At 41.2% G+C, this 13,596-nt stretch overlaps 1 protein-coding gene across 6 annotated transcripts in view; it reads right to left on the bottom strand.

Moving 5' to 3' along the window:
- dennd2b (DENN domain containing 2B) overlaps window positions 1-13,596 on the bottom strand; it is a 521,803-nt gene that overhangs the window by 108,923 nt on the left and 399,284 nt on the right. For all 6 annotated transcript variants that reach the window (XM_063061873.1, XM_063061872.1, XM_063061875.1 and 3 more), the window contains one exon: window positions 5,070-5,147. In XM_063061873.1, the coding sequence (XP_062917943.1) occupies window positions 5,070-5,147 (78 nt within the window). The remainder of the gene's footprint in view (window positions 1-5,069; window positions 5,148-13,596) is intronic.

Below are 13,596 nucleotides of genomic sequence, written 5' to 3'. Positions count from 1 at the left end.
CCCAGGTGACATTTAATAATTCCTCACATGTTGGATTGCAAGTCAAAGACCACTGGATATAAAGCATCAATAAATGAACCCTTGAATTAATTACTGAAGTTGCTCATACCAACTAGTTATTTGGGAAACAGCTCACCATAAAATGAGGCTGTGAATTTTATTAGAGCATTATTTGACTGGGCTGGGGTCCACATTTGGAGGCCCAGGTGTAGCTACTACATCCCAGGTTCTGCTTACGTCTAGTGGATCTCCAGCCTCTCCCACACAGCAGACAGGACTTCACACCTACAATCACCTCATGGGTCAGAACGTCTTTTTCAATACCTTAGCAACCATCTATAACAAGTTTTCTGAAGTTGCCTTCAACTGAACATGCTCCCACTGGGAAGTATGTAAGTCTGATTTTAACAAGTTTTTGGGTGTGAACCCTCTTGTTGGGAGTTCATTTTGATATTCTTTTGAGGGAACCAACCTGGATTTTAACAAAAGGCAAGGCTGATTTGGCACCTCTGAAATAAGTGGAAACCAATGTCTTGACAACAGGCACACAATGATCTTGGCGGGCGCCTGTGCTGAAAAGAGCTCCTTATTTACTGAGTAAGTGAACACTGAACACATCCAATAAATGACATTCTTTTTTGGCAAGAATGTGCTGCTAAAGAAAGTACCTCTTCCCACCCTGTCACTTGTAAAAATACCATCCCCTTCCCTCAGTTCCTCCATCTTCACCACATATGCTCTTAGAATGAGGCTTTTCATTTCAGAACTAAGGAGAAATCCTCCCTCTTCAAAGAAAGGTGCTTTCCTTCTTCCGTCATCAATATTGCCCTCATCCGCATCTCTTCCATTTCGTGCACGTCTGCCCTCACTCCATCCTCCCTCCACCCCACCAGGGATAGGATTCCTTTTGTCCTCACCTACCACCCCATAAGCCTCTGCATCGAGCATATAATTCTCCATAACCTCAGCCATCACCAACGGGATCCCACCACAAGCTCATCTTTCCCTCCTCCTTCAATTTCTGCTTTCCACAGGGATCTCTCCCTGTGCGACTCCCTTGTCTTTTCATCCCTCCCCATTCATCTCCCTCCTGGCACTTATCCTTGCAAGCTGAACAAGTGCGACACCGGTCCCAACACCTCCTCCCTCACTAGCTTCCAGGGCCACAAACAGTTCTTGTAGGTGAAGTGACACTTCACCTGTGAGTCAGTTGGTGTCATCTACCATATCTGGTACTCCCGGTGTGGCCTTCTGTATATCGGTGAGACCCAACGTAGATTGGGAGACCGCTTCACTGAGCACCTAGGCTCCATTTGCTACAAAAAGTGCAAACTCCCAGAGGCCACCCATTTCAATTCTACCTTCCATTCCCATTCTGACATGTCAGCTCATGGCCTCATCTACTGCTGCGATGAGGCCACTCTCAGGTTGAAGGAGCAACACCTTATATTCCATCTGAGTAGCCTCCAACCTGATGGCATGAACATTGATTTCTCGAACCTTTGGGAATTGACCCCCTTCACCATTCCCATTCCCCTCTCTCACCTCATCTCCTTATCTGCCCATCACATCCTGCTGGTGCTCCTCCCCCTTTTCTTTCTTCTATCATCTCCTATCAGATTCCCTTTCTCCAGCCCTTTATCTCTTTGACCAATCAATTTCCCAGCTCTTTATTTCAGCCCTCCCCTCTCCCAATTTCACCTATCACCTACCACCTTGTACATCTTTCTCCCTCCCTCCACCTTATTGCTCTGATTTCTCATCTTTTCTCCCAGTGCTGGTGAAGGGCCTTGGCCCGAAACAGTGACTGTTTATTCATTTCCACAGATGCGGCCTGACCTGCTAAGTTCTTCCAGCACTTGTGTGTGCTGACTAAGAATGTTCTTGAGGCAGTTAAAATAACATTTAAGAGACATTTGGACAGGTACATGTATAGGAAACGTTTAGAGCAGGGGTTCCCAATATCGGGTCCACGGATCTCTTGATTAATGGCGGGAATCCATGGCATAGAAGCCTGGTTTAGAGGGATATGTGCCAAACATGAGCAAATGGGACAAGCTTAGGAGGGCACATCAGTTGGCATGGATGATTTGGGCCTACGGGCCTGTTTCTGTGTTGTACTACTCTCTGACTCTTTGATTCTATGTGGTAGGTTAACCTTCCTTTACCAACTTCCCCAGCACTGTACCAGTTAATTGAAAGATCTGCTGCACAAAGTCAGTTAAGGCTGGGATTATTTGCTCATCTTGCAATATTTTCATTTTACTGTATACTTTGTTCCACCCCTACCTGCTACAACCTTCTCTTCACCTGCACCACCATCAGTCCCACAACACTATCACCTTAGTAACTCCAAACTACTGACTCCAAACATATCTTTAGACTGCCACTACCCTATCCCAATAATTATCCTATCACCATTCTACTGACCCATTACCTTATACCTACCTCCAGCCTTTAGTTCAGCTTACTGCCACACCAACTTCACCTATTATCTTACTGCCACACTTTACCACCGCCTTTTGGTTCTGCCACAATACTGCCCCAATATCCCACTCCTCAAACACTCAACCCCTATCATCCCACCAGTCTGCATACTGCTCCATATACCCTAACCCTATCAGCAGCTTCATTGGATTTTGTCCCACTTTCTGATCACCATAATGAGAAACATGCACAAAAATGATAAATTTTTGATGGTTATGACAGCCATTTAAACCATTCAAGATTCAAGATTGTTTAATGTCATTTCCAGTTCACAAGTGTAGAGGAGAATGAAATGATTGTTACTCTGGATCTGGTACAGCACAAAAAACACAATAAGATAAAGAACACAACAGTAAAAAAGCATAATAAATATAAATACATAAGATAGCTTATATACATAGAGAGGTTGTCCATAAAGTGACACTAGGCACAGAAGTTTCTGTACATAAGGTGACTCTGACAGATGATAAAGTGGTATTGGTGGGGGCTGTGGAGGGGTGAGTTCATGAGTGGAAGGGTTGATCAGCCTTATTACTTGGGGAAAGTGACGGTGAGGCTTTGCTTAGCTGGCAGTCAAATTACTTCAGTTTTATAGACAAAATATGCTCCGAGCCTACTACACACCTGATCTGTGGTGCAAAGCCTCACCATTGGCTAATAAAATGGCTCGGGAACATCGTGGTGGAAAATATGCACGAGGAAAACAGGGACTTTGTCCAAAGGTTTATTTTGACCCAATATCATGAAAATAGAGGCACAAGAGACTGAAGTTAGTGGAACCTGGAGCAAAAAAAAAACACGCTGCAGGAGGAACTCAGCAGGTCAATCTGTAGCTATGGACGAGATGACTGCCACTCATCTCTTCCTCACCTGAAACTACTTCTTGCTTGCCAGCTCTTGCACCACACCTCCCTATCACCTCTTTAAATTGGCTACCTCCCCTTTCCTCTTTCAGTTCTATTGAAGGGTATCCACCTAAAACGCTGACTGTCCATTATCCTCCACGATATGCTGAAATGCTGAGTTCCTCCAAGAGCTTTTTACTTTTTTACATTACGTTAATGAAACTGTGATTAGACCTCAGCTCGGGCACTGAGATTATTCTGTAAACCAGACTACAGGAAGAATGAGAAAGCCCCCTAGAAGCATCAAGGAGAATAATGTCAGACAAAAGAAGCTTGAGTTTATGGAGACAGCTTAGAAATTGAAAGTTTGCCTTAGTTGGGTTAAAGCTTACAGGAGATCAGATATGGTGTTAAAATTATTATTGCCTTTATAAAGTATACAGGAAAGAACAGCTTTCAACAGCAAAGAATTTGAGAACCAGTGGACACAAATTTAAGGAGCCTTGCTAGACCACCTGAAGTGACATGAAGTTTTTATTCTGTACACAGCAAGTTTTTGTTGTGATCTGGATTGCTCAATGAGAAAGGATACAAAATGAGGTTTAAACTTTCTAAAATGAATTGGATAAATCTTCAAAGGGGGAAAACAAGCGTGGCAGAAGGGAAAGCATTCAACCAAAGAGCTAATTTAAGAATGATGGAACCAATGTCATTCTTTTGCGTTTTGTAATTTTTTTAGTTTTATGAAATATGAAAGAAAAATTGCTCTGGCACTAAATGAAACTTTGCAGCAGTTTCTGGGCCCCGTTGCTATGAATTGCTGGTTATGCCAGATGAATTTCAAATTGTGATTTGAACGCACTCCAGTGCAAACACCTGGAATCCTTAAAGCAAATAAGGGCTGAACGTTGAAAGTTTACATTCCCTTTAATCCACTTAACAATCTTCCTGTTTTGTTTTTAAAGCTCCCTTGACTCCACAGTGATTAGATCCAAGCACACTTAAAATTTAGTTGGTAAATTAACTGCCCACTGTAGGCAAGGAAGGTTACACATTAATTGATTGACAATGCCCAAGAAGCAGATCCCATTGATCCAGACAGTACTCTGGACCTTGACAGCAACTGTGCCGCTGATCCAGACAGCAATGAGGAAATCATAGTGTTGGTGATGGCTATTCCTTGACCATGAAGGCTAGAAGGCTGATACATGGACACATGGGAATTCAGACGGGTGATTTGTCACTGAATTAAACCCAATTAAATTTGATTATATAGTTGCTTATATCCTTGCTGCTTGATGTGCTCTCTTATTGAAATCTAGACTCATTTTAAGCTTGGCAATTTGTGTCATCTTTCCTATGTTAGCTTTTAAAATGTAGACTTTCATTTGCCATGATGGGATTTGGGTTATCTGCATATTGTGAAAGACACTGCATAAATTTAGGTTTTTCTTTCTTTGTAATTGTGTGTCTACCAGAGTCCATGAGAGCTGGAGAACAAGGTAGGTGGGAAGGAGTTTTCTTCAAAAAGATCTTGGATTTGGAAAACCCTTACTTTCTGTGAATAACACTGATGAAAGCCACACTAGACACAGTTACACAGTTCAAAGAACAACATTCTGCCCACGTGATGGAAGATTGCCTCAGAACCCATGTTTGAAATTCATGGAATTCTCTGATTAATAATTAAGATCAGAGATCCAGTTTGCATCTCATTGCTCAAATGTCACACTGTACCTTTGAAAAGAGATTGAAGCAGCCCAAGCGACTGATGACACAATAAACTTCTGGCAAGCGAGGACCTTTTCCACTTGGCTGTAATTATAAGAAAAAAAAGTTTTAAAAAAATGAATACTTGTCTGACTGCATTAAGCCTACATGCTATATGGTTAAAAAAAGAGTTGCCCTTCAATGTTATTCACTTCAGTGTCTTGAAGACACCCAGAGTCATACAGACTCTGAAAGAGGCTGTTCAGCCCATTATATCCTGTCAACCACTGGGCATCCACCTGCATTTATCCCATCTTTCTCTAACTAGCCCGTAGCCTTTAATGTCAAAATGTTTCAAGTGCTCATATAGACATCTCCTAAACATTATCAGTGATTCTGTTCCTATCACTCTGTCCAACAGTGCCTTCCAGGTCTCTGGATGCAAAAGGTCCCCTCAAATCCCATTTAAATCAATTACCTCTTACCTAAATCGACGTCCTCTGGTGAATCTCCTCTGCACCCTCTCCAGCATTATCACATCTATTCCAGAGCACGGTTACCAGAACTGAGCTCAGTACTCCAGCTGAGGTTTGACTAATGTTTTGAAAAATGACTTATTAAGGGAGAATTATCAAAATGCGTGGATTGAAACCATGGCTTTATTTCTACTGTGCTTAACTTTTCCAATTTTTATTAGCAATAAAAGACATGGTAACTAGGAAATGTAAAATAAATTCTAAAATACAGATTGTGAGAAATAGAAGAAGACGCTAAAGAAATTAGAAATTCCACAATTTAGAAGTTTGTGGTAAGAATGAACACAGGTGAGTAATGTTGCACTGGGATTATTTTTAGTACTAAGACAAAGAGGAGTGAAGCAAAGTGTCTGCCATATTCGAAGATTAAGAAAAAGAAAAATTAATATTTCAGAGCTGCAATGATCTTCTGCACCTTGACTACAGCTATTGATAAATGTTACATTTGGTTGCTAGGAAGTGTATTTTAATGAAGATATTAATAGACTAAGGCTAGTTGAGGGAGTTCACATTCGACTTAGGAGATGATTCCCTTTCCCTTATTAGGAATTGAATTGCTCCCTTAGGCTCTGCCTGATTAAATCAACTAAGTAAAATTTTTGCTTAAAATCATATTGTCAAGACTGCTGGAATGTCGACACCTTGCCAGGGGCTTTGGACAACCACCAGCTCATAGCTGTCCACAGCATATGCCAATAAAAACATTTTCCACCCCAGAAAGTTTATAATAATGAAAACAAAAATGAAGTATTAAATTTCTTTTCATTAAGTGAATATATTAAGTAAAACAAAAGATCTGAAATTTCTGCATGATGCTCGCAAGTCATACTGGAAAGCGGCAAGATCCCCCTTTCTCTGGGTAAACAGGGATTCTGCTAAACTTCCACTGAAGTTGTAGCCCTGAGAATATTCTCTGCCTATCAATCCATCTCAATGTATTGATACTTCAACTATTTTTCATCATTTCAGTCTTTGTCGTTTAAGAAGGTAGAACCATTCATGAACTCTTGGCAATGTGCTTACTCAGAACTGAATGCAAGCTGGTATGGGCCAATACAGCAAACTGTACTGAAAAGGCTGTGTTTGCTGTACAACTTGCTGATATCACTCTTGGGGCTCATGGACCCCAGATTTGGAACCTCCTGCTCTAGATGAAAGAATCCTCGTGACATCTAATCGCTCCAATGCTGGTTAATAGTATTGAAACACTACAAATGGTTTGTAGTGTTTCTGGATAAATTGCACTGATTTGGTCAATCCATGGTCTACAGCAATCAGGCACCATGAAATATTGGACCATTTGGCATCAGCTAGACAACTGGTGCAGCCTTCTGCAATTATGGCTGTTGCAGATATGCATGCGAGTCAGAATATTGAAGCCAGAAGGTTCAAAAGAAATGTTTTAACCACACTTCCTTATATAGTTATCAAATCCCTCTGTAAGTTAGGTTTGTAAAGTGGAGACCTGTTACATCTTGTTGAAAAAAATAAGATTGAAGTCATGGATGTTGGAGGTGGACATTTTCAGTTGCACATAACTACATCGGCATCTGGAAACAATATTCTACATTGCAGATGTGAGGATTACATCTTTGTGTGGAAAGTTCATTACAAATTCTTTTACTATACAAACAAGAAATATTACCTAGCAAACTTATAAGAGCTGGTAAACATATATCTTTTTAAAATACAGTCGGCCCTCCATAACCGCGGGTTCCGCATCTGCGGATTCAAACAACCGCAGATCGGGATAAAAAAAAACGCAAGCTCTCTCTCCAGCACTCGTTGTTTGAGTATTGTTCACCTCGCGTCTCGCTCATTTGCTACTTGTGTTGTGAGCGAGAGGAAGGAGTTTAAGGCTAGTAAGGGATGGCTGGCTAGCTATGTAAAGCACTACAGCCTCAAGAACTTAAAGATCACGGGAGAATCGGCATTGGCTGATACCGAGGCAGCATCAGCGTTCCCAGAAGAGCTACAATGGTTGCATCTGTACTGAACATGTACAGATATTTTTTCTTGTCATTATTCCCTAAACAATACAGTATAACAACTATTTACATTGCATTTACATTGTATTAGGTATTATAAGAAATCTAGAGATGATTTAAAGTATACAGGAGGATGTGCGTAGGCTACATGCAAATAATACGCCATTTTATATACGGGACTTGAGCATCCGCAGAAATTGGTATCCGCGGGGGGTCCCGGAACCAATCCCCCACGGATACGGAGGGCCAAATGTATCCTACAACTTCAAAACAACCTAGCATAGACTGCTGAATTTGGATTATTGAATATTTCAAAATCTACTTAATGACATAGGAACTTAAGAATTTAATAACAGTGTTCAGGGAGGGAGGAGAAGATGGCGGCGCGACACAGCACGCGCAGCCATTCCGAATGATATCCATTATGTGTAACTAGGGGGCCGCGCACAATCCTGATTTGATGGAGACAGCCGTGAGAAGCACAGAGGAACACCTGGAGTAACTTCTGAAATGCCTGCTTCGCTGCCGCTGCTACTGTGCGATCGAGAATCTCCGGAGACAAAGGCCCCAACTCCTCGGCTTTGCCTATTGCCTGTTGCTGGGGCCGGGGTCAAAGCACTCGGCAGAGATGGTGCTCGGTGTCGGAGAGTTGGTCGGAGGCTCGGAGTTTTCGGATGGACCTGGAGTTGGACTGTGGTTGGATGCTTCCAGTATGCTGCATCGGCAAGTTGGCAGCGCTGGAGGTTTACCGTCTGCATGAGATGATGGGACTTTCGAGAGACTTTGAGATGTTTACAATGCCATGGTCTGTTCTTATCAAATTACGGTATTGTTTTGCACTGTTGTAACTATATGTTATAATTATGTGGTTTTTGTTGGGTTTTTAAGTCGGTTATATTTTTATGATTATGAGGACACATTCTGGATGGTATCACACAGGTCGATGGATATGGACAGTGAGATCTTTGGCCCATTGGCTGACCTGCCAAAAATGTGTGGACAAGGCTGAGGAGCTGGGAAAAGTGCAGCATTAACCTAGGGCTTCTGGCTTTCTGCAGAGCTTGGAGCTGTTTTGATGGTGGACATGGTGGGTAACTATACAGCACACTTATGAATATAACCAGAATTCAGAGCCTGCTGGGCAATGTGTCAACTTTTTAAGCAAAAGCAGGTTAATGTCCAGGTGCTGCCACAGAGGCATATACCTAACTCTTCAAAGCACACCCTATGCCATGCAAACACAGATGCTGCAATCGTGGCCCTGGAGAGCAGAGTTCAGAGAGTATGTTACAGCAGTCAAGATAGCCTAAAGATTATTAGGACACTGAGGCATCCAGGGAAATTTGGATGACTCCATGGAGAGCAAATCTTGCATCATCTGTTAGGATGCGTATTTCTGACCCCATCTTTGTTACTCCAGCAGTACTCTCACTCCTGCCCAATAAAGGTAGCCCGATCAGACTACAGTACTCATTTTGTAACACTGGAGAGTAAAACCTACCCTTCCAATCCCAGAACTTCAAGTGCAAACCTCCTCCACTGAATGACTCAACACCCATTCTGCTGCCCCACTGAACTGTACAAAGGTACCAAACAGGGAAAGACACAGAGTGGATCAGGGAAAACACAAGGACAGTCTGTTGAAATGCCCGTGTTTTTTGACATATGAATCTGGTTTGGATGTTTATAGTCTGGTAAGGTTAGCGGTTTAATTGAATTACATTATGGCAGTAGTGGTACACACCTGAATGCAAATCGACATTATGGAACCAATTCAACCCATGAGCCACTTGGCCCATTAAGTTCATCCTAGCTTTTTATAGGGCTAACTATTCAGTTTCCTTCCCTTGCACATTCCCCATAGCCTCACAAATTCTTTTCACGTTGAGTGTTTTCATGCCTCTCTTTTAAATGTTCTGGCCTATTCTGTTTCCACAAACATTCTGGCAGTAATTTAAACATCATTAACACCTTCTGCATAAGAAAAGGGTTCCTTCATCTCCCCGTGTGTCTTTTGATCTTATCTCCCTTCTCTGCAAACCTCCTACAGGTCTTGATTGGGCAACTATTTAGCAATGAGGTGTCCCATGTGATATGCCCAACAAATGTGTGTATGCAGTATCACATGCCATATTGGATTGATAAAAATCCAAAATCTAAGGAAAGCATCTTTTGCATTTGTCTGAACAGAAAGAACGACACTTTAAAGTTCATTAACTATATTTTACTGAAGTGTTCCTGTGGAATCAAGCTTCAGCCCATGACCTCTGATGCAGAGTCCGGGGAATAAATAATAGAGTGCATCATACTGTCCTATTGAAAACTTGACCATTTCATTCTTCTTTCTATGCCCAAGACATGGAAACAAGCAAGAATGTTGCTGCCTTTCAAATGTTGTTAACCAACCTGACCTGTGCTCAATCTCCCCCATACTCACTGGAGCTGCAAACCAAACAGCCAACAGGGGCCTCCGAGATCTCTTAAAATAATGTGGTAAAAGCGTTACTCTCTGTCAACAGACTAAATGCAGTATGCCGTAACACACATTCATCGAACTTAATTTGTGACATGCTGGTGGAATGCAGTCTTCGACACCTATGCGTTATTACTTGGCAGATTTTGAATTCATGTGAGAGAAAGAATTTCTGCAGAATCTTATAGCACAGAAGGAAGACATCATGTATTCAAATGATCCACTCCTTCACTCCCCCCCCCAATGGCACTGCAATTCTCTCCTACAAGTAATTATCCAATTCCCTGCTGAAAGTTTGTTGAATCTGCCAATGTCTTGCAATTAGTTTTAAACGTACTTTTGTAAAAGTTTCAAGAAATGATGATAGAAAATGAAAAACAGATATTCAGGCAGTGTGGTGGCCATTGGCCCTAACGATATTGCTTGTGTCTAGCCCCAACAGATGTATTCACATCTGATTCTTTATATCTTATTGTAGCAGAACCAGTTCTAATAAAACTGCTGTTTACTATACAGTAAAATTTAATTTCTACAAAAACATGGACATAGTTTCTCCAGTTCAAGATTGTATGCATAATTTGTCTGACTCAGGATTTTAAACTTCAGTTCTGCTGAAAATCTTGCTTTTTTAACAGTGGAAAATGAAGGCTCTGATTCTGCAAGCAATAATGCAAATTTTTGGGCAATTTTCTTTGCTGACCACCTACGTTGTAGGCATAAAATAGGGTCAGTCACACAGGAGTCATGTATAGCTGTAAATGGAACCACATGCAGACCATACTCCCCTAACAAAGTCTTTCAAGACGTAACAGCTGCAAGTTTATTGCAAACTATGTTAATACCACCAACAGGAAAAGCAATGCAATTTAATGAGTACCTTTACATTAATTGTGTGCATATGAAAGGAACCTATGCACAGACAAATCTGATCTGTGAAATACAGAATATCTCGTCAAGAACTGGTCAGATTCAAAAGTTATTTTGTTTGCTACAGACGTCTTTATGTTCAAAGATTTCATTTATTCATTATAAATGACAAAATGGCACTGGTGAACCACAGAGATGTGTTGCGGGCAGTTTACAAAACTTCCAAATATACTTCTATTCTCACTGCAATCTGCAGCCTGTACTTTCTCTTCAAGTAACGTGCTTTTAAACCATCTTAAGGAACTAGTGATTTCACGGTGTTTGGAAGGACTTGGCTGATTTAGCTCTCAAGCCTGTTGGCATGGCACCATAAAGCAAACAAAGGTACATCAATCACCACAGCTGAAAGAGAGGAAGCAGGGGAGGACTCCAACCCAGGCTAAAATACCAGGGCATGAAACTTGCTCTATCCACCATCTTGTTAGTGAATGTACAGTCGCTGGAGAACAAGGCTGAGGGCAAGATCACTGTATTGGAGGGAAATGAAGAATTGCAGCATTCTCTGTTTCACAGTCCCTTGGTTTAAAAATGGATTATAATCGCAAGATTTTCCAGGTTAGGAAAAATACAGGAAATTATGAATATCCTAGCTTTTTTTCCTCCTTTCCAAAGCTCTGTTCCTTGGATCGTTTGAGGATTATCCAGACCTGACTGCCAATATTCTGAATGAAGGAAATGGCTAGGATGCGGACAGAATCAAAGTTACGTATACAGGGCTTCTAACACAGTTATACTGCTGGAGGTGGCAAAATGCCATTCGGTAGGCAGGGTGGACCAACTGGTAGTTCAGCTTCCACACAGCTCCAGGGATCCAGGTTCAATGCAAACTTGCACACAATAACTGGTTTTACTGAATCTGATGGATTTTAATGACAGTCTGTAGGTTTATAGTGAGCACTGGTCTAACATATTTCCCAGATGTCATGACATTGTCGGAATCTCATCTCTGAATCATTATTCCAGCCCTTTCCAACACTTTGCTGATTCGTTTAAAGCAATCTCGCCACATATACCTGGAAACTTCCAGCTTGCAAGCATAGGGTCTGAATGATCCACCTAAAGTCTGCCTTGAATGAGTGCAATCAAACTGATTTGCTACAGTTAACATCTAATTTCATTTTAATTAACTTGCTTTAACACAAGAAACAGAAGCAAGAGTGTAGCATTCACCCCTCTTGCCTGCTCAATAAGAACGTGTCTGATCTTCCACCACATCATCATTGTCCTGACCCGAGTCATATAGCTTGGTAACAAAAATCTATCAAAGTTTGTCTTGAACATACTCAGCATTGAATGTACACAGCCCTCTGGGTACAGAATTCCAAAGATTCACCTTTGATGGAATTATCTTCTCAAGCCTGTCCTGAATAAGTAACACCTTATTTTAAGATTCTGGTTCCAGACAGCCCAGATGGAACAATTAATGCCAAACTTATAGGCCTTAAGTATTTTCTAGATTTTAACAAAATCAGTTCTTCTGTGTTAAAGCCACCAAAGACCATGTTTGCTTAATCTCTCCTCACATGGCAAATCTTACATCTGAGGAATGAGCCGTAGCTGTCATCTTTTAGTCAGAAGGCGGGAAGACCTAGACCACACTCTAGATATGGCCTCCTTAGAACGCTGTACCCAGTGGCTACTTTATTAGGTACACCCATACAGCTGCTCATTAATGCAAATATCTAATCAGCCAATCATGTGGCAGCAACTCAATGCAAAACAGCATGCAGACATAGTCAAGAGGTTTAGTTGTTGTTCAGACCAAACATAAGAAAGGGGAATGTGATCAAGTGACCTTGCCCATGGAATGATTGTTAGTGCCAGACAGGGTGGTTTGAGCTTCTCGGAAACTGCTGATCTCCTGGGATTTTCACCCACAACAGTCTCCAGAGTTTACAGGGAATGATACGATAAACAAAAAAAAAGTCAGTGAGTGGCAGTTTTGTGGGTAAAAGCACTTTGTTAATGAGAGAGGTCAGAGGTGAATGGCCAGACCGGTTCAAACTGACAGGAAGGTGATAGTAGTTCAAAAAATTACACGTTACAGCAGAGATGTGTAGAAGAGCAGTTTTGAAAGTACAACATGTTGAATTTACAACCTTGAAGTGGACCACAAACATACACTCAGTGGCCATTTCATTAGGTACAGAGGGTACCTGATAAAATGGCCACTAACTGTATATAATGAGTGCAAGAATCTGTATTCATTTATTCAAATCCTCTTGTAATTAAAGGTACCATTCAGCTTCTGAATTCCTTGCTGTACCCACATATTAACTTTCAGTGATTCACATACATGGATAACCAGGCCCTCTGAATACCATCTTTCAATCATTTGCCATTGAAAATTAAAATCACCCTTCTACCAAAAAAGATTTAATGTTTCAATAAGAGAGGTTCAGACTTGTGAGATCAGAATTGCATTTTGTGACAGGCCATGATATTAAAATAGAACTGTGTTTTCACATTAGCTATTTTCATTCTAGCTATTTTCACATAATGTTTTTGAATAATTTGAGATGAGCAATGAATTCTACAATTTGTCAAAACATGATACTTATTCCCTGAGGGTTTTTTCCTTTTACGATTTATTGAGTTCCTTACTTCCCCGCATTGCTCACACATGGACA

This window comes from Mobula hypostoma, chromosome 11 (genome assembly GCF_963921235.1).
Source record: "Mobula hypostoma chromosome 11, sMobHyp1.1, whole genome shotgun sequence".
NCBI lineage: Eukaryota > Metazoa > Chordata > Chondrichthyes > Myliobatiformes > Myliobatidae > Mobula > Mobula hypostoma.
The sequence above is the reverse complement of the archived record's forward strand: the minus strand, read 5'-3'. Positions and strand labels throughout refer to the sequence as shown.